This window comes from Triplophysa dalaica, chromosome 6 (genome assembly GCF_015846415.1).
Source record: "Triplophysa dalaica isolate WHDGS20190420 chromosome 6, ASM1584641v1, whole genome shotgun sequence".
In the NCBI taxonomy this organism is placed as follows: Eukaryota; Metazoa; Chordata; class Actinopteri; order Cypriniformes; family Nemacheilidae; genus Triplophysa; species Triplophysa dalaica.
In genome coordinates, this window is record NC_079547.1 from 10,621,194 (window position 1) to 10,648,824 (window position 27,631).

The 27,631-nt window shown below is 39.8% G+C and overlaps 1 protein-coding gene and 1 long non-coding RNA gene across 8 annotated transcripts; one reads left to right on the forward strand and one right to left on the reverse strand.

The window, feature by feature from the left end:
* Positions 1-1,222: 1,222 nt before the first annotated feature.
* Positions 1,223-23,199, reverse strand: LOC130425034 (uncharacterized). 7 transcript variants are annotated; one of them, XM_056751065.1, is made up of 17 exons: positions 20,896-22,107; positions 20,722-20,783; positions 20,389-20,448; positions 20,120-20,166; positions 18,504-18,559; positions 11,832-11,921; positions 11,624-11,741; positions 11,196-11,336; positions 10,346-10,411; positions 10,240-10,272; positions 10,111-10,146; positions 9,954-10,019; positions 9,695-9,751; positions 9,418-9,626; positions 1,801-1,960; positions 1,591-1,687; positions 1,223-1,359 (listed from the first exon to the last, which is right to left on the reverse strand). In XM_056751065.1, coding segments are annotated over exons 6-17 (1,074 nt in total). In that variant the 5' UTR covers positions 18,504-18,559; positions 20,120-20,166; positions 20,389-20,448; positions 20,722-20,783; positions 20,896-22,107; the 3' UTR covers positions 1,223-1,358. The 7 variants fall into 7 exon arrangements, 4 of the variants coding, with proteins under 4 accessions (XP_056607043.1, XP_056607046.1, XP_056607044.1 ...); XM_056751068.1 differs by having other exon boundaries at positions 9,966-10,019; positions 20,896-22,106; XM_056751066.1 differs by lacking the exon at positions 20,120-20,166.
* Positions 17,223-24,997, forward strand: LOC130425035 (uncharacterized). The gene is made up of 5 exons (XR_008907022.1): positions 17,223-17,279; positions 18,455-18,588; positions 18,699-18,765; positions 22,736-22,855; positions 24,866-24,997. It is a non-coding gene; the product is annotated as an uncharacterized LOC130425035 (long non-coding RNA).
* Positions 24,998-27,631: the final 2,634 nt, after the last annotated feature.

The window sequence follows — 27,631 nt, forward strand, 5'->3', positions numbered from 1 at the left end:
TGAATGGCATAGATACTCGAAACCCGCTTAAAGGCTGCTTGCAGCTTTAATTATTATTATTCTTCCCTAAAAGTGATCGTGCAGCCCAAACCGTAAAGCCGACAGAGCTGTGACTTGGTCAGATGGTAGTAGTCCTTGTCGCTACTCAGATACAGGGAGCCAGCCAAATCGGCCCATAGGTGGCGCTACAGCGATGAAAGGCGCGTTTGCGCACGTAACCCCTAAACCGTTTGTCGCACAACCAAGTGTTTTATATCAGTGTAATCATTGGCTCAAAACTTAAAAAACGTATATCTCCGATTTCATTTCCGGTATGCAAATTTTTTCGCTAATTTGCATTTTATGAAAAAAATTAAAAATGAACTAGTCCCTGGATTTTTGCCCGATCGGAACCAAACCAACGCTGATGAGTTCTGATGAGTGTGAATGTAAATAATTATCAAAAAAAAGTTGAATTTTCAATTCACGGCCGCTATGTGGCGCTAAAACGTCCAAACCGGAAGTAACATATTTAACTAAAATGGCCCTAACTCGTGAACTGTTTGAGATATGTTCATGGGGCTTGGAAAATATGTGTAGACTCTCAGTCCGGGGTCACAATAAAAAAACTGCGGCATTTGCCCAGTAAACAATTTTTGGTTCCGGGAACGTTCTGGGAACGTTAGCGCATGGTTCCCAGAACGTTACCGGAACAGATATTCTAACGTTCCCTGTTGGTTTTCCAGGAAAGTTTTCTTAACGTTATAAGAACGTTCCCTATAGGTTAGGGGAACGTCCCCATACCGTTCCCCTAACGTTACGGGAACGTTCCCCTAACGTTACGTGAACGTTCCCCTAACGTTACGGGAACAGTCACCTAACGTTACGGGAACGTTCCTCTAACGTTAGGGGAACGTTCCCCTAACCTTAATGTTATGATTAATGCAAATAAATCTGAAATCATGTGTTATAGCTTGTTTATTGCTTAAAGAACAAGAACCGGGGTTAAATCAATCAACATTTTTAAATTAAACTGCATAAACACCCTTGAACAACATACAAATAAAACAAATACAAAGAACATAACATTAACTTTAAAACATTAAACTAATAGCTAAAAATTTAATTTTAAAATGATAGTTTAATTACTATTTATTAAATGTAGAATGAGAAATATAATATAAACTACATGAAAAACCTTAAACAACATTCAAATAAAACAACTGGAGAATAATATCTTTAAGATGTTAAACTAATTGGTAATATGAAATTGTATACATAACATTAAAATTACTATTTATTAAATGTATAATGAGATATATATAGTCTACAATTAATTAAAATACAGAAGCAAGTCCACTATCTTCACTTCAGCATCATCTGAAAACAAAACAAAAAGGAAATGAATAAGACGAATCTTAAACACTATAGTTGAAGTGAATACTTATTATGTGAAATAGTTATTAATTGCAGTGTCTCCAATGAATAATGTTGATCGTTAATACTGCCTGCAATTAATTTACAAATCTTTTCTAAACCTATTGGCCCGTCTTATAAAAAGTTAGAGAGTTGATTGAATCATACTGATAATTTACAAATAACATTGTTTACCATTTCAAATGCCTGTGTGGGGCATATTTTAAAACTAGAGAAATTTCGTCCTCCACATCAGTTGCCCTCAGCTTCCTAAAGTTTTTTTGTGTTGCTCCTGTAAAATAGAATGACAATCTCTGATCAGATAAATACTCCCTTTATGTTCACACAGTAAAACAAAACTTTTTAATGACCCTAAAATGACACAAGTCAGGAAAAAAAACTTGCCTATTACTAAGTTACAAATTTGTAGGTCTTGGAAGGCCTTTTTATTTTTCTTTCCTTTCAGACTGTAGGCCCCCAAGACCTCATTTAGGGCAATCTTGCGCAACATTTTGCGGACCGCAGCACCAGGATTTAAGCCCCCAAGGGATCGAAGGTAGTTCATCTGTAATAAAATATGATAAATAATTAATGCAATGAAGGAATTTAATTAAAAAATTGAAGTGTGTTCAAAGACATTCATAAATATTGATCTATTTGTATTTTTTGATCATGTGAGTTCAAATTTGCTTATCAAGTCTTAACTGCCATACACTGCAATGCTAAATAATCAGATTATAGTAGAATCTGAAGAATATATACATCTGAAGGAAGCAGGGGATGAGAAGGAGAATAAGATGGAGAGAAGAACACATGTATTGATAACTCATTGTATCGGTACCTCAAAAGGGTTGTAGACTAACAGATTGTAAAAAGGAAACATTGTGTCCCAGTCCAGACCTGGTGCAGGTTAGCCATTTTTGGCCGGGAAATGGCAAACTGCTAAATTAAGAAACCACATACCTATCTTTCAACCCTATTTTTTATGTATTATACTTTGTAACAAGTTACAAGCTGGTAACTCTTTATTAAATCGACAGTGCATTGATTTTGTTCAAAATAAACAAAAAAGTAACAAGAAACAAATATCTTAAACAACATTCCCTGATGCTCAAGAAGTCAACACCATAAAGAATAATGTGCAAAAGTCTTACCCAACAAAACGTTTTAAGCCAGTTTTTTATATTTTGCTGTAGTGTGTCTATAGGAAATGTAAGTCTACATTTCCTAGCATTCATTTTGTTATTATTTTTGAAAATCCAGTGACGTTTCTGTATGTACAGGGAGTCTGACAACAATGAATGCTCCACACAGAAATGTAGAAGCTAATTGATAAATAATATTGATTTATGACATTTTTTTTATTAAGCATCCCCACTTTACAGATCACAGAAAAAAGTGCCCAAAACTTCATTGTACTGGATGTTTGCAGGTGCTCCTTCAAGTGTCTTTGAGACATTGTCACAGGGTTTAGTCTGTATCATTCTTTTCTCCTTCTTAATGTAATAAACAGACCAGATGATGACAAGACCACATCTCTGTGTGGACCATATCTATTATTTTCAGACTCTCGGTACACGTACAAAAAATCTCACTGATTTATCAAAAATAATGACAAAAGGATTGCTTGGAATGTAAACTTAAATTTCCTTAGGACACACTACAGCAAGATATAAATAACTTGCTTCAAACATTTTGTTGGTATGAAAATTCTATAATGTGCTTAAGACTTTTGATTTTTATTTGTGACAGAACTGACATGAACAAGCTGTGTGAATAAACAAATCAATCAACATCACAAAATTAGCTGCGAAAGTCCCCAAAAAAAACAGCAAATATAAAAGCAAATAAAAGCAAGACAGTTTATCTGCAAAACATGTTCATGCGCAGTACATGCTGGGAACCATGGATTAGCTTTGTTTTATGGTACCCAGCATGCATTGTGGTATAAAGTTTTTCATTTGTCTTGAACCATCGTTAAGAAGTGTTCATTGATTCTTGATGTCATTTAGTCTAAAGGATGCAGTAGTTTAAATCGTATATGTGCATAATGTGAAAAAATCATTTGGAATATGCTAACCACAACACAGCTGGACTTTAAGCAATAGTTTTACAGGCCTAATATAATAAAAACAAAACAAAATAAAACATCACATACATAATTAGTGTCACGGTTCTGCCTATCTTGTCTGGCTAATTCTTGGTCTTGAGGCAGAACCAAAACAGAATTCCCTGTTTCATGTGGGGAGAGAGATTTTGGACCTTTTGGGCTTCCATACTCTCCCCGAGTCTCGTCTGTGTTTCCCGCCATTTCGTGTCATTAGCTTCCCCTTAGTGTTTCATCTGTTTCACCTGTCCCCTATTAATTATCCTGTCATTGTCTCCCTATAAGAGTCCTCTTGTTTCATTGTCTTGTGCGGTTCATTGCGTTTGCCATGCATTGTGAATGTGTTATGCTGTTCGATGTTCATGTTCTTGTACTAGTTCCTGTTGATGCTCTGCGAAGTTGTTGTTCCTGTTACATGTTTCCAACGTGTTTTAGTAAGTGTTAGTTTATTGTTTCAAGTCTTTGTTTCTTAGTCTAGTTGTAGTCAGTGTCCTTCTTAATTGTTTATCCTGTTTTCCCCATTGAGGGTTTTTGTTTTGCCTGTTTTTGTCTTGTTTATTATAAATAAATTCGCGTTCAAACCCCTGTACCACCTTGTCTGCCTGCACTTGGGTTCTCCTGCCTTGTCTCCTCGGAGTTTCATGACAGAATGAACCGCCCCAACAGAACCCAGCAGGCAACCGCGGACGATTCCTTGCGGTCCCACCAGGCCCGACTCCTGTTGGGTTTTAAGCAGGGGGATCGCGGGATCAGGCAGTTCGCTCGGGAGTTCCTGGCTGCAGCTAGGGAGACTGAGTTCGGTGAGGCAGAGCTCAAGGTTATTTTTAACTGCTGCCTCACCGAGCCTCTCCGGCGGTCTGAGATGAGGATGTTGAGCTCCCTGTGGATGGGCGACATGATCAGGTATGTGGTCAACCGGGATGATCCCTGGCCATTAGTGCCAGACTGGGTGTCCACCCCCGTGGCTACCGTCCCGGAGGACCGCGCCCTGGCCGCCCTTACCCTGGGGAGCTCGGCACCCTCATCCGCAGCACCTCCTGCGGTCACTCTACCGTCGGCCAGTCCCACTGGCCGGCGGAGGAGAAAGAAACTACCCAGTCCGGAGCTACCCAGTCCGGAGCTACCCAGTCCGGAGCTACCCAGTCCGGAGCTACCCAGTCCGGAGCTACCCAGTCCGGAGCTACCCAGTCCGGAGCTACCCAGTCCGGAGCTACCCAGTCCGGAGCTACCCAGTCCGGAGCTACCCAGTCCGGAGCTACCCAGTCCGGAGCTACCCAGTCCGGAGCTACCCAGTCCGGAGCTACCCAGTCCGGAGCTACCCAGTCCGGAGCTACCCAGTCCGGAGCTACCCAGTCCGGAGCTACCCAGTCCGGAGCTACCCAGTCCGGTGCTACCCAGTCCGGTGCTACCCAGTCCGGTGCTACCCAGTCCGGTGCTACCCAGTCCGGTGCTACCCAGTCCGGTGCTACCCAGTCCGGTGCTACCCTGTCCGGTGCTACCCAGTCCGGTGCTACCCAGTCCGGTGCTACCCAGTCCGGTGCTACCCAGTCCGGTGCTACCCAGTCCGGTGCTACCCAGTCCGGTGCTACCCAGTCCGGTGCTACCCAGTCCGGTGCTACCCAGTCCGGTGCTACCCAGTCCGGTGCTACCCAGTCCGGTGCTACCCAGTCCGGTGCTACCCAGTCCGGTGCTACCCAGTCCGGTGCTATCCAGTCCCAAATATTTTTTGGGGGGGCGCCGTGGGGAGGCGACTGTCCGAGCGGCCGTTCCGGCCGCGGATCCGTTCCAGGAGCCGGAACCAGGCCCGTTCCAGGAGCCGGAACCAGGCCCGTTCCAGGAGCCGGAACCAAGCCCGTTCCAGGAGCCGGAACCAAGCCCGTTCCAGGAGCCGGAACCAAGCCCGTTCCAGGAGCCGGAACTAAGCCCGTTCCAGGAGCCGGAACTAAGCCCGTTCCAGGAGCCGGAACTAAGCCCGTTCCAGGAGCCGGAACTAAGCCCGTTCCAGGAGCCGGAACCAAGCCCGCCGTCAAGTCCGGCCGCCCAGCTGCCGTCAGAGAGCGCTGCCCAGCCGCCGTCAGAGAGCGCTGCCCAGCCGCCGTCAGAGAGCGCTGCCCAGCCGCCGTCAGAGAGCGCTGCCCAGCCGCCGTCAGAGAGCGCTGCCCAGCCGCCGTCAGAGAGCGCTGCCCAGCCGCCGTCAGAGAGCGCTGCCCAGCCGCCGTCAGAGAGCGCTGCCCAGCCGCCGTCAGAGAGCGCTGCCCAGCCGCCGTCAGAGAGCGCTGCCCAGCCGCCGTCAGAGAGCGCTGCCCAGCCGCCGTCAGAGAGCGCTGCCCAGCCGCCGTCAGAGAGCGCTGCCCAGCCGCCGTCAGAGAGCGCTGCCCAGCCGCCGTCAGAGAGCGCTGCCCAGCCGCCGTCAGAGAGCGCTGCCCAGCCGCCGTCAAGTCCGGCCGCCCAGCCGCCGTCAAGTCCGGCCGCCCAGCCGCCGTCAAGTCCGGCCGCCCAGCCGCCGTCAAGTCCGGCCGCCCAGCCGCCGTCAAGTCCGGCCGCCCAGCCGCCGTCAAGTCCGGCCGCCCAGCCGCCGTCAAGTCCGGCCGCCCAGCCGCCGTCAAGTCCGGCCGCCCAGCCGCCGTCAAGTCCGGCCGCCCAGCCGCCGTCAAGTCCGGCCGCCCAGCCGCCGTCAAGTCCGGCCGCCCAGCCGCCGTCAAGTCCGGCCGCCCAGCCGCCGTCAAGTCCGGCCGCCCAGCCGCCGTCAAGTCCGGCCGCCCAGCCGCCGTCAAGTCCGGCCGCCCAGCCGCCGTCAAGTCCGGCCGCCCAGCCGCCGTCAAGTCCGGCCGCCCAGCCGCCGTCAAGTCCGGCTGCCCAGCCGCCGTCAAGTCCGGCTGCCCAGCCGCCGTCAAGTCCGGCTGCCCAGCCGCCGTCCAACCCTGTCAGGCTGATCTTCAGACCCTGGTCCAGCCCGGCATTCCAGCCGTGGTCCAGCCCTCCAGTCCTGCAGGGGACTAGGACGGTTCCCCCCAGGACTACCCCTGTCAAGCCTCCTGGGGCTCCGCGCCCTGGCGCGTCCCCAAGGGCTGGAACTTTCCCACCCAGCCCTCCCCCTTTTGGACTTCCCATGTCTTCTTGTTTGCCCCCACCCCCCCCTCCCTTGTTTGTTATTTTTATTAAGTCACCCTAATCCCCTATTGATTCTTGCCTGTCTGCCACTGATTTTGTTTTCCATGTTTTGTTTAGTCTTGTCTATGTCTCAGTCTGTTTTGTCCTGTGAGTCTCCTTGAGGAGCGTCAGGATGTCGCTCCTTAAGGCGGGGGTTCTGTCACGGTTCTGCCTATCTTGTCTGGCTAATTCTTGGTCTTGAGGCAGAACCAAAACAGAATTCCCTGTTTCATGTGGGGAGAGAGATTTTGGACCTTTTGGGCTTCCATACTCTCCCCGAGTCTCGTCTGTGTTTCCCGCCATTTCGTGTCATTAGCTTCCCCTTAGTGTTTCATCTGTTTCACCTGTCCCCTATTAATTATCCTGTCATTGTCTCCCTATAAGAGTCCTCTTGTTTCATTGTCTTGTGCGGTTCATTGCGTTTGCCATGCATTGTGAATGTGTTATGCTGTTCGATGTTCATGTTCTTGTACTAGTTCCTGTTGATGCTCTGCGAAGTTGTTGTTCCTGTTACATGTTTCCAACGTGTTTTAGTAAGTGTTAGTTTATTGTTTCAAGTCTTTGTTTCTTAGTCTAGTTGTAGTCAGTGTCCTTCTTAATTGTTTATCCTGTTTTCCCCATTGAGGGTTTTTGTTTTGCCTGTTTTTGTCTTGTTTATTATAAATAAATTCGCGTTCAAACCCCTGTACCACCTTGTCTGCCTGCACTTGGGTTCTCCTGCCTTGTCTCCTCGGAGTTTCATGACAATTAGATAGTAAAAATGGATAGGATGGAATGAGGCTACCACATAATATTTGATGATTACGCTATCATCCATAATTAACAATCATTTCTTGGTATAACTAATGTGCCTAATAAACAGAGATGTGTATGGCAGAAATAGTGTTTGTGGAGTTGTTTAGTCCTCCTCTTTATGGTGAGATTTTGACAGATTGTATGTGTCTACCAGATATGTTGCAGTTGACTCTTAGTAGTCAGTTGTGGTTGGTTTTTTTCTGTACCTGTTCACATTTTCATCACTTATTGTGCCTGTTATCTCATTAACACAACACTACATAACTTTTACTCTTCCTACTTTGCGTACATATTAACACTATACAATGTTTTTACAAAAAAAATGCTGGTGTGTTTTTAACCCATGGCTGGATCAATGTTGCACAGAACACATGGTTGGGTTATATTAACCCAAATGCGGAGTTGTTGTTACCCAACCGTGAGAACAAGCCAACATTTGGGTTGAAATAACCCAACCATGTGTTCAGTCCAATATTGACCCAGCCATGGGTTAAAAACACACAAGCATTTTTTAGATGGGGATTTATTTTAACAGTGATAAACAGTAAATATACAGTAAATATAAACTGTAAATTATCCATCTACTCAAAACAAGTTAATTTCCCTTCACATACAAGTGTATGTTCTTAGTGCTTATTTGGAAAACTTATATTAAGTCAAAACTGATCAGGATGTTGTATATTGATGTTGAATTAATTATTACTTTTTGTGTTTTTAATATTCAGAAAGATTTGTAAATCTTTGCCAAAGGTTCTGTTATCTGGGTTTTTGTGGAGTTCGATTATGCAGGCTGGGCTGCATATTGTTGCTGGATTTTGTTTGATTTAAATTATTGTGTACCTGTTCTTGCTAATGCAGCCATAATCTCTTGCTGTACTACAGAAAGTGATGTTTCTTTTTAAGTTATAACACATTTTAAGTAAATAATAATAATCATTTACTCACACTCTTATCATTTGAAAACTGTATGACTTTCTTTCTTATACAGAACACAAAAGTATATATAAAAAAATATTTTGAAGGATGTTAGTAACCAAACAATGGCCGTACCCATTCACTTCCAGTGTGTGGACACAAAACCAATGTCAAGTCAATGAATAATGGTTCCCAACATTCTTCAAAATAGCAAACATTTTTTGTGTTCCGTACAAAAAAGTCGTACAGGTTTGAAATGATAAGAGGGTAAGTAAATGAATAAGAATTTAGTATTTTGGGTGAACTATCACATAATTATATATATATTATGTTAAAAACGTTATCATTAAAAAAAACTTCCTATGTCGTACAGCAAGAGATGCATTAATGACAGGAGGGTGAGTAGGCCTAGTATTTGAAGTTTAATGTTATATTAAGAATTATTATTAGTAGACTATACAAAATAAGTTCAGGGCTTTGTTTTTTCCGATAAGGTTGTCTTTTAACGCACTACGAAGACTCTAAAGGTACACCTTAACTACAGGTATTCTTTTTTTACTCTATAAAAGGACTGCTTTACTGCATTTTATAAAACGGTCAGTTCTGGTCCTTGATTCTGATAGGCTGAGCGGAGTTCTTAGCCGTTATAAAATACCCCAATACATAACGGCTGACCGCACCACATAGCCTAAATATCATTTTATTTACTTTATTTAATGAAACCTTGCTAAGCATATGGAGTAACTGTTTTATAAAAGCAGTCCGCTTCGCGTCGTGCCTATACGCCCCTTAGCTGTTATAAAATGCACTGTAACCCACGGCTTCTTGGGGCTTATTACTTTAATGTGAGATAGCAGCATTCTTTATAAAGGAAGCACTTTACAATTAGTTGAAGTTGCATTTATAGGGTTAGGGTTATGTCTCTCACAGTGGACATGCACCTATGATGACAATTTCAGACCCCTCCATGATTTCTAAGTTGGAGGACATGCAAAATAGCAGGGTGTTCAAATACTTATTTTCCTCACTGTATTTATATATACATATATATTTACCATCTTTATTTGTTTGTCCTTGTGGGCAAGTTCAGAATCCAGCAGCTGAAGTTCTTCCACTGTCTGACACGGCCCATTGTGAAGAAGGTCCCCTCCATCCTCTACTACCATCACAGCTGTAGAAGCCAGCAATTGTCGCTGCATGGCCAGGATTTCTTGTTGGTTTTCAACAATGTCTTGCAACTTTTGCAAGACTTTTGTGCGATAGTCTGTAAAGCATTTAGAATAATATTGAATATGCTTTATTTTAATCTGGAAAATTAATAAACGGACTTACTCTTTGTTGCTGCTTCAGACGAAGACTGGGGCTCTTCTAAAAGGAGCTCTTTGGCAACTGTTGCAAAATAAAGCAATAAGCCCGAAGAAGCAGTGGGTTACTGTTTTTTTATAACGGCTTAGAACCAGGATCAAAATCAAGGACCAGCACTGACCCTTTTCTAAAAATATTTTTAAGTTTTAAAAGTATTAAAAGTGTTATTCAATTATTAGAGAGATACTCTAATTTTAATAGTCAATAAATACAAGAATGCAATCACATTTTGCACAACCTTGAAGATTGTAAGACACACTTTGCTGTGGGTACTTCTGCAGAGATTCTTCTGCTGTAGAAAAAATTACCAAATAAACTATTAAATGATGCCTTACTGATAAGGTTTCAGGTTATGAAAATTAAATAAGAAAATATATGCTTACAATTTACAGAACAACCACTTGAAATGTCATTGTTGTCTGTTAGAAGTCAAAACGCAAGAGAGAAAAAGAGAGTAATATACTGCATGTCTAGTACTAATACTTAAAAACATATTTTTATATTGTACGAACCCATGTCCAGAGGAGTCTTGGACAAGGGTGTGTCTGTAAATAAAAAACTGATAGAACATCAAGGCTGGAAAACAATTATGTATTATTTTTAATGCCACCAACTTACATTTAGGTGGAACAGGTTTGCATATACTTTTTTCTGACTTCTTCTTTGCTAAAACTCTACAATCATCTGAAAAAAAGAACAAATTGTGTTAAAATAAAGCTTAGAGCAGGTCTAGTCAACTCGGCTCCTGGAGGGCTGGTCTCCTGCGGAGTTTAGTTCCAACCCTAACCAAATTCAACTAACCAAGCTGATCAAAGTATTCAGGACTATTTGCAAATGATGAACAGGTGTGTTGGATAAGGGTTGGAACTAAACTATGCAGAATACATGCTCTCCACGATTGGGACCGACTAGCTCTAGCAAAGAGTTCACAAAAACAGTTCAAATTGTATCTTAAATCTAATTATGTCAAATCTAAATATCTGAAACAAAGTAGCAAAATACAATTTGTCCAAAGAAACTTGTCTATATGGAACAATGACATTCTTTCCTTTAATACATATTTTTTGTTTTTAATCACAATTGGTTAAAGGTTTTATTTTAGGGTTATTGAGGTGCCCAAAACGTCACAACTTAAATTTTGTTCATTAATTTGTTTTCTCAGAAACATCTCAGAATAAATGAATAGAGCTTTATGTGTGTAGTAGAGTAGGCGGGGCGAGACCGTGGTTCGAGTCCGGTGAGTAATTGTGGATGAGCGCCAGCTGTGCGCACATCGGCCTCGAATCGCGGTCTCGCCCCGCCTACTCTACTACAATGTGTATATGTGCTTCAAGGAAAAAATATATTTAAATAGCATTTAGTAAACTAGAGAATGAGTGACTTGTTTCAAACTGTTTATAGTTTTAAGAAATGTTTCAGTCTTTTGAAGAGTTGGAATAATGGTTTTGGAAGTGATTTGAATTGTTACCACTTGAGGAGGAATCTTTTTCTGACAGAAATCTCTTTGGCTTCTTCTGTGCCCTCTTTTTAGTTCTTGTGGTGTCCTCTGTTTCAATATTTGAAGTCTCCACAACACGGGAACATTTTTCTACAGCTGTGCTGTATGAGCCTAAAAAAATGTTGGGTCAAATATACCTTTTTAGCAATGCTCTTGACATTTAGTTTTAATCATTTTCATTGAAATTTGAGCAGGGATATTTTTTTTTACCTATAGATGAAGAAAATCTTGCTTTATGTATGTGTGAAAAGTGCATAGTGTTTAGATGGTATTTTATGGATACAATATGAAATTCCTCAATCCCCCTTGAATGTCAATCCCTTGATCTCTCCCTGCATTTCCCCATTCCCATTCCTAGCACTGGATATTATATATATCCTACAATGGAATTCCTTTACCTGTTTTCAGCCAAATTTTTTTTAACTGTAACTTCCTCCAGTTGATCCTGTCAGGTAAACTGCAGCCTTTCACAAGCTGCCGCACATTGGAAAAAGTCCAATAGCAGAATATTTTTCCCTGAAAAAGTAAATATAAAACACTGTAAATATATGCATAAGCTGTAAATTAAGTTAAAACAAAAAAACATTGATTGAAACAAAAACATACCTCTTTGCTCTCCTCCAACCATGAGGTGGGGACAATTTCGACCGAATTGTCGTCTGAAAATTCCACCACTGCATACTGTTTTGTGGCCATCTGTTAAAATGAAATTGGATTTCTCTGAGGATCAGTAGGCAGAGTTCATATCAAACAAAAGGCTAATACAAAACTATAAAAACAAAAACTGTTAATGATGATCTGGGTATTGCATAGTATTAAAAGTAACCAATGGTTCATGGCCTCCACGTAGTGCATTAAAACCCTTTAACGCACGACAAGTCTTGAATCATCCCTTACATGTTATGGGCTATATGTAAACATCTGTTCTGTGAAATAATTGAAAGTTATGTGAAAAGTTAAGGGCAACGTTAATCAAAATATTCTGGTGCTGTTTACGTTTCTTTCATTCATATTTTTCATATTTTAATAGTAACTGTTTTTTAAAAGCAATAACATACTTGAGGCTAGTACTTTATCGTAAATAAGTTACTTATTCACACTTAACCTCTCGTACCTTATTACTTACTTATTAAATTACACTGAATACTGGATTCTTAGCCAGAATGTCTGCATTTAAATAAAAAAATTAGCTACTAAAATGTTTTAAATCAATTTTTCATGTTCAATAACTTATGAGGTTAGTGTGTAACAGAGATAATGTACAATCATACGTTTATTGTGAAATAAAATCCTTCAGTGTGATACAAGCCTGGTGACACTGTCAGAGTTTATTGTGCGATAACAAGTTCCGGACTGTACTAGAATGTTTAAAATCTTATTTGAATAACCTTAATGTCTGTCCTTGCTGTCAATGATGTCCTTAAATGTGATGCCTATAGACTGTCCCAGTGGAGAGAGAGAGAGAGGTAGAGAGATTCTTCCTGTGCTCAGTGTTCATGCAGGACTGCCAAGAAAATCAACTCCTGGCCTTTTTCTATCATTATGGCCATTCTTGTCAGCTTGCGTTCTGGTATGAGCTTCATCACTGAATATCTTCTTTGGACTTTTAAACATCCAAGTGTTCTTGAGTCTACTGGATCTCTGAAAAGTGGTTCAGATCTTTCAAAACATCTGCACATCAGCAACGGAGTACCTGAATCATCCGATTCATTTCTCTCTTCAATGGCCTCACAGCACTTTCCTTCAGCAAGAATAAATGCATTATTTGGCCTTTTGGTTTTCGACCTGGAGGTCACCACAGAGAGAGGAGAAGTGGACATCTCTGTGAGACGTTTGGCCAATTGAACAAGGGGCTGCTTTCCAGACCTTACAAGCCGTTTTAGCTTACCGAGATAATTCTCGAATGGGAATGCACTGCATGCATCAAGGCTGCCAAAAGCCATTGCCTCTTCCGATAGATGTACCATTGAATGGATGTTGTACACAAGAAAGTGGTCGCCATACAGTTCTTTTGTTTTCGCAATGAAGTATTGCATTAGCTCTTTGCTGTATCTGTTGTGTTCCCTTGCCAATGTTGGACAAAGCAGAAGACTCAAGGCAACACTGAATGCCATGAAATGGTCGTAAAGATGGTCACTCAAAATGCCCTTCAACACGATCTTGCCTGTATAAACAGCAAACTGGCGCAGTTCTGTTGCCTTCCACCTATCAATGTCCTCTAGATTCCGAGGTTTTCTGACAAAACAGTTTGGAATGGCGCTTCTGAGTGACAGCAGCCTTTGCGTCACCTCATTTATTTGCCCCGCAGACAGTCTTACTTTTCTGTCTCCTCTAACCCACTCTGTGATTAGCTTCTTCATAACACCCAGGCAGGCTTGGTGCATGTAGTCAATTGGAAATTGTTGTATCATATCCAACGGGAGCCTCAAAAAGGGAGACACTGGCGCAGTCTGATTTTCCTGACGTATGGCCATTTCAGCACGAAATGCTTCATTGGTGCGCAGAGTGAGATTGTCTACCTCTGGGTAAGTTACTCGCCCAGAGATCCATGTGCCTTTCTGAGTGCATTTGTCACATCCAAAATACCCAGAATACTGCTTGATCTTCTTCACCATTGCTCTTGCTGGTGCATCACACACAAAGCATCTGATCCTAATATTTTTTCCATCTAGACCATTGTCAAGGAGCTCTTGGATGTCATTAATGGCTTCCTCAGCAAATTCCAGATCTTTTGGTTTGGTGGGACCAAGTGTCAGTGTGACAGGAAAAACACTTATGGGGTTTAGGTGAATAGCACAGAGGATGGGCCAAAGATGTGTCCTGCTGCTTTTAAAAATGGGTAGGCCATCAATATTAAATGATAGCTCCAGTGTACTCACTCGTTCAATCATCTCTGTCGGATAACGTTTTAACTGGTCACTAAGGCTCTCTCTTAAATTAAAATGAACACACTCCATTCCTGACTTTTGTGATGATGTAACAGTCCTTGGAGTTTTCAGCAATGTCCTTGCTGTGGATGGGAGCTCTGGGTGTCCATTTCTTTTAAGTCCTTTCAGGAGATCATCTAAAGCATTATGCGTGATGTTGTGCTTTATTGACCATTCTTGCAGAAATGTTGGGAGTGAAGTTGAGGCCATTTCATTTACACTCTCAGTTTCCTCATTGAGCGCATTGTTCACAGTCTCATGTCCAGAACTGCAACTCCCAATGAAACCAACATCAACAGTACCAACAGAACTTGAGATGTCGTCATCAATGTCCATTCTTTCAGCATATCCTTCTTGAGGTGTTAATGGATGATCTAATCGTTCCTTCTCCACAGGACCTTCATCCAATGATCTTCGTGCATATTTCCACTGCCTTGTGTATCGCTGCCTCTTAGATTTGGAATCCATTCTAAAGCCAATATACTGGACATGAAAAATGTTGTCATAACATATTTCACAATAATTCATTTAACATCAGTCATAAATTCATAATTTGGAATGCTGCCCTTAAATTGCCTTTTTAACAAAAAAGGACACTTGGCAGATTATTGCTGACCAAAAAAGTAGTTATAGTAGTAAAAAAAAGTGATTTACAGTTTGTCATCATTAGAATACAATTTAATAGTAAAAGATTCAAGTAAACTTAAATGTTCCACTGATGGAACAGGTTAATGTGCAAGGTATACATTCTGTTGTGTGTTCCCTGCGCTGGAAATTACAGCCTTTTGTATTGTTGAAGTACAGGAACACTTTAGGAATATTATTGGTAGCGCACTGATGATGTGATGGAGGAAAATGTTGTACTATGATCTAAATATTTTTACACACCAGCGGAAGACAAGTATCTCTACCTTAGTGACACTGCTTGTTTCTCAATGTTATAGAAATAAAGTAAGCTACTTTTCTTTGTTTGTATATTGTATGATGAATCCGTATTTCAATAACCTGTTACACGTCAACCCAGCCCAGCAGGTGGCGATATGCCCGTATTTGTGCGAATCGTTTATAAACCAGAAGAAGAATCTTGTTCACCAAGATGCATGAGCTCAGCTGTGCACAAAGAATCCGTGTATCATTCGTTCTTTTCATATTCAATTGAGATTCCAAAATCGGAAAATTAAAAAACGGTTTGTTATTTCGTTATTCGTTTATAAATGTGATACCAAAAAACAAATAACGGGTCATTTTTCGTACTTTTGATTTAATGCTCAGATCAAAAATAGGAAATGAAATAAAGGGGACACGACAGATTTTGATTTTGAGATTTAATTTGTTCGATTTGGGTAAACCGGAAGTTATCTTCGTGTGTATGTGTTGCACTTGGAAGTTTGCCGCATTTGCAAAAAGTTAAAAGAAGCCTGAAAATCCTCAATCTTGCAGTGATTGACTAAGTAATTGTTTTTGTAATTTCGTATCGACACCATGGCCGTACTGGAATCATATGCTGATTTAATTAAAGACTTATTTGAAACTGTCAAGACACATAAAGAGATGTCAACTACGCTGCAGAAGATGGGTATCCAGCGAAGTTCTGCTACAAAATGCTACAATAAAAATATCTGCTTTTTGGCTAGATGTTAGTCATGAATACTGGGTATAACTCCAATGTAGAACGTCTAACGCACCCTCAAAGAACTCGAGATATGGCACCCCAAATTGTCCAATAACCCAAAAATGCTACAGTAAAACTGTTTTCTTGCATGACGGTAGACATCAAGACAAGGTGTAACCTAGCTGTGGAACTTTTAACGCACCATCAAAGACATACTTGTACAAAAACACAGTTCTGTGTCAAAGTTTACTTAAATATATATACATGTAACTACATAGCAGTAATATAATGTGTGTATAATGCACTGGCTAAGACCAACAAGAGTATAATAAATTGTATAAGAACAATGGATCAGTAAAAAATTAGAATAAGCTTTATTTTCAAATTGTGCACACAAAGACAAGCAACGTGTTGTGGTTTCAGGAGCTCAGAATGAAAAAATACAGTATAGACAAACAAAGGAAATAGAAAAAATAAATATATAGAATAAAAACAGTTAATTATATATATGCAAAGTATAACAAAACGGTGTATACTATGTTTTTTTTACAAATATACACGTAAATTACTCATGCATAAACCGTACTGCATGTTCTGCACCAGAATATTGCACTTTCAAACATGTAGGTACTTTTGGATTCGATTAATATTCATGGTGGACATAGGCTGCCTAAAAAAACTGTTCGATCAAAGTAATATAGAGAATGTTAAGGGGAGTGGGTGATGGAGGTTCCACGTGAAGTTCACGGTCATCTCAAGGGGCATTCAGCAGGTCATGACTTAGACAGCGAGCAGCAGCCCATCCTCTGTGCACTCTCTCTCACACACGCACGCAGGCAGGCACAGACACACGCCAACAGACACACACACACGCGCGCGCACACAGAAACACACACACAAAAAAGTTTTTATTTTAAAAACGTAAAAGAAGAGAAACGCGAGATGGTCCCTAAGAAGCTAAGCGTGAATAAGAAACTGCGAATAAGAAGCTGGATTCAGCCTCGTCTCATTTCAGAACTTCGCTGGATACCCATCTTCTGCAGCGTAGTTGACATCTCTTTATGTGTCCTGACAGTTTCAAATAAGTCTTTAATTAAATCAGCATATGATTCCAGTGCGGCCAGGGTGTCGATACGAAATTACAAAAAAAATTACTTAGTCAATCACTGCAAGATTGAGGGTTTTCAGGCTTCTTTTAACTGCAACACATACACACGAAGATAACTTCCGGTTTACCCAAATCGAACAAATTAAATCTCAAAATCAAAATCTGTCGTGTCCCCTTTATTTCATTTCCTATTTTTGATCTGAGCATTAAATCAAAAGTACGAAAAATGACCCGTTATTTGTTTTTTGGTATCACATTTATAAACGAATAACGAAATAACAAACCGTTTTTTAATTTTCCGATTTTGGAATCTCAATTGAATATGAAAAGAACGAATGATACACGGATTACAAAGCCACAAAGCACATGATTTGGAGTCATTTGGCGTTTTTGATGTGTTGTTAAAGGTAAGCGTTTATTATTATTAGTATGTTAGTTTGAATTTCTTTTTGAAATGCTCTTTCCGTAGGTTCTTTCACATTGTGTAGTCGGTAGAGTGTGAAAGTTTGGTAAACTGCATTGCCACCTGATACGACAACTTTTTACCCTATTGTAAGTTATAAGTTTTAAAGAATAAAACGTTTTTGTTGTTGCCAGAGCTTTATCAGAGTTGCATAAATCCTAACATGCGCTCGCCTCCACGTCCTCATTTTACTGTAAACCACGACAACGTAACGTTACAGTATTTCGAATTGTTTTGATCCACAACAAACATGGCTCTGATAATGCAGAAATGGGAATGGGATTTAATCCCAGTTTGAATGACATTTACGTGCCTGTACACCGCAACATACAATGTTCAGAAAGAAATGACGATTCAGTCAGTTTGTAAGAACTTGACTGGTAAGCATTTACCCAAGTCTTAAACCCAGATGAACACCTTTAATGTGACTTTAAATTAAGACTCCGAGCCAAAAACTCATCACTTCACATCAATGACTTGTATACATTGCTCCAGTCATTTTAGAACAGAATAGAGCTTCTTACAAAACTGTCGCAACAGAGATGGAAACAAAATTCTTTAAAATGGAATTGCAGATAGAAATGCAATCTTGAACAGTTTCCGAAGTGTCTTTCCTGTTCTAAAATGACTTTACCACTATGTACAAGTCAGTGATGTGAAGTGATGAGTTTTTGGCTCAAATTTGGCATTTAAAGTCACACCAAAGGTGTTCATCTGGGTTTAAGACTTGGATTTATGCAGACCAGTCAAGTTCTTACACCCTGACTGAATCAGTCATTTCTTTCTGAACCTCGCCCTATACACAGAGAGGTATTGTCATGTTGGAAAAGAAAAGGGCACTCCCAAAACTCTTGCTATAAAATTAGAAGCACTCAATTCCATAGAATATCATTATATGCTGTAACGTTAAGATTGTTACCCACAGAAATGCCTTAAGTAGTCAAACCTGTTCATTAGGAGGGGGCGACCCAAAACCTTTGGCAATATAATGTATATGAGTAATGCTTCATTTAGCTGTTTTATTTTTTTTATTGAGGCTGTATACCATTAGTTTATGTAGAGCTTGTTTTAAGCCACCACAGTGTTATTTAAAACAATAATGAAATATCCTTTCATCAGACTTTCATTTCAGGAAACTCTGTTTGAACCACAAAGTGTATGAACTTACACTCTACAACAAGGCCTTGCCCCTTGTCGTCTTCAGTGGGAAAACGTTGGTGTCGTCTGAAATAAAAATGGAAAAAATGTTCTTGGTATCTTAGTTTTTTTTTTTTGACTTTGAAACCTTTTTATGCATCCCTGAAACAAGTGAGTGTTTCACAATATTTTTAATTCTTCTTTTGTTTTTGCTTTAATTTTCAAGTGCTTGGAGACTTTCTGTCTGTTGTCTGATGGTGGTCTATAATTGCAATTGAATATAACGTCAACTGGTAAGTTAACATCATTTAAAGTAGCGCAGGTTAACTTTAGTTTAGTTAAGACTATTTTGTTAGTTTAGTGTTAGGTAAACAGTGAAACATAAAAAAAAATTAAACAGTTTTTTGTTACATGTGAGCTCAATGAATGAATGAATGCCTTAATAAATGAATTATTATTTTAAAATACTAATATTTCATGTCTGTTTTGATGGATATGGAAATCAGAAATGTTACAGAATCAAAGCTAGAATTTTTGTCACCAAACAACAAAACATTATGAAAAACTACATAAATGATCTCTCAAATTACCCAGCTTGACACGCACATAACAGTTTGTGATTAGATAAATTTAGGCAGGTAAATGCCTGGCAATGTTATTATAAATTAAATCAAATAGGAGCTTGTGAATTAAACAGTCAAATCTGAATAAATCCCCAGCATCAAAAGCAAAATCAGCAGTGTTAAGTGAACACACCTGCTGTACTGTATACAGTTGAGGTCAAAAGTTGACACACATTTTGCAGTATCTGGAAATCTTTGCACATTTTAGAAAAAAGTTTACACGGGACAATCAAGAAACCCAAACCCAACTATTACAAAAGATACAAACTTTCAGAGATGCTCAAGAAGGTAACAATACATTTAACATCAGATGGGTTTAAACCCTTTAAACCTAAAAACTAGTGTCTATTGTTTATTATTTTGTTATATGTGAAGCATGTCTAAATTTTGTTGCTTCTGGAGGGTGTTGATAAATTATAAATGTTATTTTAACAAAATAATAAAAATGAAAGCTGGTCACCTAAGTTTATACCTACCTGGTTTTTAATTGTATGGTGTTGATTTCTTGAGCATCAGCGAATGTTTGTATCTTTTGTAATAGTTGTGTATGAGTCAGTTTTCCTCGGTGAAAAAAGATAAATCTCTATTATACAGTTACTGGTAAACAGGATTCAAATACGCAGAATACTGGCACTAATTGTTTAGGTAACATCATACAGTGTGTATCAATCATGTGTATGTAAACTTTTGAATGGGTTTATTTTTGTAAAATGTGTTTTTTGTAAAGTTAGTTATTCTGTGATGTTGACTAAATGCAAACATATTTTATGTAAAATAACATGTTCAGGACAGTACATGATAAAAAAATGTTATTTTCAAAATGCCTCTTGTCATTCCTAAATTTGCAACATTTTCCAGTATGTAAACTTTTAACCTCAACTGTATACAAGTCTCAGGCTCCGTAAGTAACACTGAAGCAGAGTTGGATAGCCTTTGTCTTAAGTCTCTTAACAGCAGGAAACAATCATCATGTGTTAAGTTAATGCTATTGACCTAAATTTGATTTAATTGCCAATATACTTACTATGCCAATGAAGTTCTGTAAGGGGTACTTAAAAGTTTATTTAGGTGCTGTTGAAACCAGAAAAAGAGCAAACATGACAAAATATGAGTTTGAGATTCAGGGATTACTGACTAAATATGTTTTGATAAACATGTCAAGCTAGCAATGCAGAATGCTTTGTTTGCTTATTAACAAAAAACTGTCTCCCTTAGGATATTACTGATAACTTTTTTTGCTGCATGACATTCCTATAACTGGGTGTCTGACAGTCACGCAAAACATATACTTACAAAAAGCCAAAGACGCTTTGTGAATGGGCTCTTAAGAGAGCCTTTGGTGCATACAGGTATCTGTGGACACAATAAGAGAGAGCAAACATAACTCAATATGAGTGAGATGTGTCTGTTCGAGATCCAGTTTCATCAGTTGTTACTATCAAAAGGGTACGTAAATATGACAGAATTTTCATTTTGCGGTGAACTATTACTTTTATAAAAAATTATGTCTCCCTTGAGTCCCTTAGGATATAACTGATAACTATCTTGCTGAATGACATTGCTTTTACTGATTTAAACCCAAATACAGAGAAGGGTGTCTGACAGTCATGCAAAACATATACTTACAAAAAAGTCAAAGACGTACTGTGAAAGGGCTCCTAAAAGAGCCTTTGGGGTATAGGTAGCTGCTGTTGACACACAAAAAAAAGAGCAAACATGACTAAATACCATGACTTAAAATATGTTATGTGGAACATGGGAAACAAGATATGCAGAGTAACTGCTAGGTTTGTTACTTACAACAATCAGATGCCAATTGACTCTGGAAAAAAGAATAATTATTTTAATTAAATTCACAGATTTATATGATTTAGGAGTTGCAATATGTATGTGCTCCAACAATTGGAAGCATATTGAAACAGGCCCAGGATTGGGAAAAACTGGGATAAAGTATACATCTGTTAAGTATGTTTATTTTAATATTTATGGCTGTTTAACACATGCTGTGGTTTCACCAGATCTGCGAAAACTAACAGCTCACTTTTACTGTTCCATCAGCCAATGAGACGAGTTTTTGTAGGAGAGACACGTCTAGCCCCACCCAGTTATGCATTCCACGAGCGCAGAAAATCAAAGTGAGCCACGGTATTTGTGAGTGCGCGTCCAGTTTTGTACAAGATAAAGTGCCGTGATTGAGGAGAGGTTGTCAAGTCCGTCTATAAGCACTTGACGTGTGCGAAGGTCTCTTGCTCGAAGCCAAGTCTGTGAAGCGACGCTTTTCAGACAAAATTGTTTATATCTTTTCAAGTAACGTCACCATGTTAGGTGTAACTATGGAACGAATTGTTTTCTGTTCATCCGTGCGAATTTGCCCCATTACCACAATGTGACGTTAACGGAAAGAGCGAGTGACTAGAATAAATCGGAAGCCGTGGGACAGATGTTGTAGCTTAATGTTACATGTACATGAAAGGGAGTTCACTTCATGATAAGTTAGTTCAGTGGGTTTCATGTGAAAGTGGCAGTTGTTTAATTTGAAGTAGTGAAATCGATCTTCTTCTTCCTACTGCACTAGGTAAACTAGATTTTTTCAGATTTTTAAGCACAACGTTATTTACATTTAGGTTTATACGTTTAGCTTAAATACATTGACCAGTAAAGTAAAAATAATTTCCTCAGGAAAGCGGTCAGTGATTCCTATTAGAGTGGAATATGCAGCTATGCGCGCACACGTATATGCCCTCAGTCATGTTTCGCGTTTCCGCGAGTAGTTTAATTGTTGTGAGAGAACTTTGTCTATTTCGTCTTTGAAAACACATTTTAGTGTAAAGGGTTAAGTAATACTTTTGCGGTATTGGGATACTTGAAAGCTTTGTGACACGAAATTCCTCTATGTGCCAGTATTAGTTTTACAACTTAGATTTTCTTAACTTTGTCTTAGTTTTAAATGTCATTTGCAAAGACACTTAAAACGTAAAAGCTCACTACAAATGTATTTTGTATAGGCTGATTAATTAAAAAAAGTATTTTACCTCAGGATAACTCCTCTCAGAAGGTAGTCGCTCTGTGCGCGCGATGGGTAAAGACCTCGACCTATAGGCTGCCCGCATTCAGGGTTCGCGCGCCGCACGCGAGCAAAATATAACTTTTGACAGTTTTTTTTTTCGTTGGCTTATTTTCGTTTTTCTAAGAAAATAATGTGCATTTATATAATAACATGTCTCAATAAATTATGAATATAAAAAATATTATTTTAAATATAATTGTGCAATATGGTAATTGGAATCTGAAAGCGAGTCGGCAAACACTTGTTTTTTTTGCGATTGAATGCCAATAACAGACTATTATTTATGCAGTTATTAGCTAGTACTAGCTGCCCTTAAATGCTTAATGTGTCCATCTAAACGAGAATTTTGTATAACTACCTCTAGAATGCATATTTATTAAAAATCATCTATTTGTTTGCCATAAGTTAAAAGCAGTTCTTATACCCTAAAAAGAGCTATAATAACTGTTTATTAAGGTTGTTATTTATTTTAATACTTAATAACAACGTTAATCATAAGCTTAGTCCTTTGTATGTAAATTATGTGTTAGAGGTGTAACACATTTTCATTCTTTTTCTTTAATTTTTCTTTAGGAAAAGTGGATGCCAGTCCCTGTTTGTTCGGTCTATAATTCGACAAACCAAGGATAAGACATCTCATGTGTCACCCATAAGCCGATGGATGAAAAAGTGTTTTAAAGGTGTAGTTGAGAGGTAAGCATGATTTGTATGATGTGCGGAAAGGTTGTTTTATATCATAGTCATTGGAGGGTTTGTAAGTAAATAGTTACATCTTTCAAAATTGTATCCATGTTTCCCCAGACCTATAGCGTTTTATAACAAGTGGACAAGTCTTAAGGAAATCTGTATAGATTAAAATTTAACAGCTATGATAACTTTAATATTTGCCACACATGTAAGCCAAGTGACAGGTTCAGCCACACAGAATACATTTTAGTGTAATTGTAGTAGTATTGATTTGTCCATTAAAACTAAAGGTATTACCTGAACATAAACATTTCTTACAATATATATAAATATATATAGTGGGTATAGAAAGTATCCAGACCCCCTCAAGTTTTTCACTGTTTGTTATATTGAAGCAATTTGCTGAAATCATTTAAGTTCATTTTTTGTCCCTCATTAATGTACACAGCACTCAATATTGACAGAAAAACACAGAATTGTTGACATTTTTGCAGATTTATTTAAAAAAAAAACTGAAATATCACATGGTCGTACGTATTCAGACCCTTTGCTCAGTATTTAGTAGAAGCACCCTTTTGATTTAATACAGCCATGAGTCTTTTGGGGAAAGATGCAACAAGGATCTGGGGATCCTCTGCTATTCCTCCTTGCAGATCCTCTCCAGTTCTGTCAGGTTGGATGGTAAACATTGGTGGACAGCCATTTTTTGGTCTCTCCAGGGATGCTCTATTGGGTTTAAGTCAGGGCTCTGGCTGGGCCATTCAAGAACAGTCACGGAGTTGTTGTGAAACCACTCCTTCATTATTTCAGCTGTGTGCTTAGAGTCATTGTCTTGTTGGAAGTTAAACCAGCGACCCAGTCTGAGGTCCCGAGCACTCTGGAGAGTTTTTCGTCCAGGATATCCCTGCACTTGGCCGCATTCATCTTTCCCTCGATTGCAACCAGTCGTCCTGTCCCTGCAGCTGAAAAAACACCCCCACAGCATGATGCTGCCACCACCCTGCTTCACTGTAGGGACTGTATTGGACAGGTGATGAGCAGTGCCTGCTTTTCTACACACATACGGCTTAGAATTAAGGCCACAAAGTTCTATCTTGGTCTCATCAGACCAGAGAATCTTATTTGTCACCATCTTTGAGTCCTTCAGTTGTTTTTTAGCAAACTCCATGCGGGATTTCATGTGTCTTGCACTGACAAGAGGGTTCCGTCGGGCCACTCTGCCATAAAGCCCCGACTGGTGGAGGGCTGCAGTGATGGTTGACTTTCTACAACTTTCTCCCATCTTCCGAATGCATCTCTGTAGCTCAGCCACAGTGATCTTTGGGTTCTTCTTTACCTCTCTCACCAAGGCTCTTCTGCCCCGATAGCTCCGTTTGGCTGGACGGCCAGCTCTAGGAAGGGTTCTGGTCGTCTCAAACGTCTTCCATTTAAGGATTATGGAGGCCACTGTGCTCTTAAAAGCCTTAAGTGCGGCAGATTTTTTGTAACGTTGGCCAGATCTGTGCCTTGCCACAATTCTGTCTCTGAGCACTTTAGGCAGTTCCTTTGACCTCATGATTCTCATTTGCTGTATCATGCACTGTGAGCTGTAAGGTCTTATATAGACAGGGGTGTGGCTTTCCTAATCAAGTCCATTCAGTATAATCAAACACAGCTGGACTCAAATGAAGGTGTAGAACCATCTCAAGGATGATCATAAGAAATGGACAGCACCTGAGTTAAATAAATGAGTGTCACAGCAAAGGGTCTGAATACTTAGGACCATGTGATATTTCAGTTTTTCTTTTTTAATAAATCTGCAAAAATGTCAACAATTCTGTGTTTTTCTGTCAATATGGGGTGCTGTGTGTACATTAATGAGGAAAACAAATGAACTTAAATGATTTTAGCAAATGGCTGCAATATAACAAAGAGTGAAACATTTAAGGGGGTCTGAATACTTTCGGTACCCACTGTGTATATATATATATATATGAGTTTTTAAATGTCTTACCTGTTCTCCATCTTTTTTTCTAGTCAAATGACTCATGCAACTCAATCCAATAACCTCCTAAGAAAGAAGACGCTGTTCGGTCTTGTAATTTGCATTATGTGGCTTCCACAGATTGAGTCTACGAAGAATTTGTAATCTCCATCAACTGAATAGCCACTTGAATAAGCGTCCGTTGTCGTGACTTTGTGAGCTCTGGAAGAAAATTCTCAAACAGGTGTGTGCTGCCTGCAAGGTCTGGTGGTAAATGCACAATAGGCTGGATTTTGTACATCATGAATTATGTGGTATTTGCTTAGCAGACGTTCACACTTTAGTCCAGACCGGTTGGTCAGTATTCACTTCAGCATGGTCCTAGCAGTGTAGAAAGAGTGAACTAGCACAGGTTAGTAGGTTTTCTCCTGTCAGTGTAACCTCAAATTAATTTTAAACCTTTAGAAAAGTATAATTGATTATTGAGCTTTGTCCTTGTATTCTCATTTTAAACATGGCCTGGTGCATGTAGGCAATTGGGAATTGCACTATACATTGGAAACCTTCATGATACATTAAACGAGTTAACCACTATAGAAAGGTTCAAAGAGGGTGGAAGAAAGGAGACGGGAACCGGCAAACATTTAATCAAATAATAACAAAGTAAAAGACAGCCGGCCGCCCCTCACAGACGACTGCCGACGAAATAACATAAAAACAAATACAAACGTAAAACATGTTCGGGCCCAGTCCTCTCTCCTCGACGGTCCGGTCGCTCGTTCTCTTTATGCTCCCGATCTGGCGCTCATTAACAGTTACTCACTGGTCTCGAACCCGGGTTCCGCCCCGCCTACTCCACTACAACCACAACTACAATAGTTCTTTCATATGCCCTTTAGTGTTTGTTTACCTCAACCATAGTACATTTTAATTCATTGTATAATTGGATTCTGTATGCATTGATTAAAAGTAATAATAGTTATTTTACCACATTTATCAGTTGCAGTTCGCTTTGTCCATATATTAGAGCATTTCCATCATAACTTTTCTAAATCTTTTTGTGATGTATACAAAATATTTTAATCATATTAATTGTATAGCTTGACAAGCTATAGTATAATTTGTCAATATTGTTATTGGCTTATTTTCTTTTTATGTTGTTCAAATATTGTCATGTGGTATTTGATTATTTAAAGAATAATCTACGGTAGAACATTCATCTTTCTCTGCCGTCTCCAGTCATTTAGTCATGGCAAGATGAAAGTGAAAAAGTGAAAGTGACCTGTTTGTCAGATATGGTGACCCATATCCGAAATATACCTCTGCTTTTAACCCATCCAGAGAGTAGTGAACACACGCACAGCAAGTGGTGAACACACATACACCCAGAGCAGTGGGCAGCTATCGCTGCAGCGCCCGGGGAGCAAGTAGGGGTTAGGTGCCTTGCTCAAGGACACCTCAATCGTTACCCGCCTGACCTGAGGATCGAACCGGCAATCAAAATGTGGAATCACACTCTTCTTAAAGCCACAAAGTTTTGCCTGGCTGTCAGTGCAGCCAAGAAAAGCATTTGTTGTTCCCGAGTTTTGTAATTACATTCTAACAATCTTGCCTGTAGCAAACAGTATTGCAATAAAACCCTTGTTTATAAACAATACATATACTGTTATTGTCGGAGCCAGCCAGTCAATTCTGCAGTACAACTTCTGCCAGTATCACCCAAAACCTTTACAGCACTATCCCCAGGAAAAGTGTATACCACTCAGCATTAATGCAGTGGTTGATTGCAAGCATGTATTTGTGGGAACTCTTAATAATAAAGGAAATCAAATTGATTGCTTAAAATATGATTGCTGTTTCCATACTCTTTCCCCTCTATTAAAATTGCACTGAGAACTAACAGTTGCAATGAAAATCCTTGTTTTTTTTTTGTAAACACATTACACATGTTTCAATTTGCATATATTTTTTATTTGAAATGTAGATGCGTTCTAGAACAAAACTTATGTGACATTTAATCATGTTGACTGTGTAACATGCAGTGACAGTGTCCCCCTGTATCATAATGCTATATATTATGATATAATTCATAGAGTCATTCCTATAACCAATGTATAAGTACATATATATGATCAGGAATAACGCTTATTGTTGCTGCTATTAATCTACTTTTATTTTTGCAGGTGTTTATCTGTTAGGATCAAGTGTTTCCCCAATTTCAGCATAATTGAAATGGACACACTCCATCCCTGACAAGCAATGTTTTAATTGTCTTTCAACAATTCCCGTGATGTTGGGAGTGCTTGATGTGCTTTTAGTCCCTCTGGGGGATCAGTGAGTAAAGGTTTTGAGAATAAGTGCTTTATTTTCATGTCAGATGATGTCGTCATGCTGGCCCCATCAGACCAGGACCTTCAACATGCACTGGGACGGTTTGCAGCCGAGTGTGAAGCGGCTGGGATGAGAATCAGCACCTCCAAATCTAAGGCCATGGTTCTCAGTCGGAAAAGGGTGGCTTGCCCACTTCAGGTAGGTGGAGAGTTCCTGCCTCAAGTGGAGGAGTTCAAGTATCTGGGGGTCTTGTTCACGAGTGAGGGAAGGATGGAACAGGAGATTGACAGACGGATCGGCGCTGCTTCTGCAGTAATGCGGTCGCTGTACGGAGCTGAGCCGCAAGGCGAAGCTCTCGATTTACCGGTCAATCTACGTTCCTTATCTCACCTATGGTCATGAGCTGTGGGTCATGACAGAAAGGACAAGATCCCGGATACAGGCGGCCAAAATGAGCTTTCTCCGCACGGTGGCCAGGCGATCCCTTA

Bases quoted from the DNA above. Each gene is read 5' to 3' on its own strand.
- LOC130425034 (XM_056751066.1), bottom strand. From the start codon at position 11,921: ATGGCCACAAAACAGTATGCAGTGGTGGAATTTTCAGACGACAATTCG. The intron at 11,742-11,831 runs GTATGTTTTTGT...TTACTTTTTCAG, and splicing joins GGTTGGAGGAGAGCAAAGAG to GGAAAAATATTCTGCTATTG. The intron at 10,020-10,110 runs GTAAGCATATAT...TTTTTTCTACAG, and splicing joins AAGTGGTTGTTCTGTAAATT to CAGAAGAATCTCTGCAGAAG.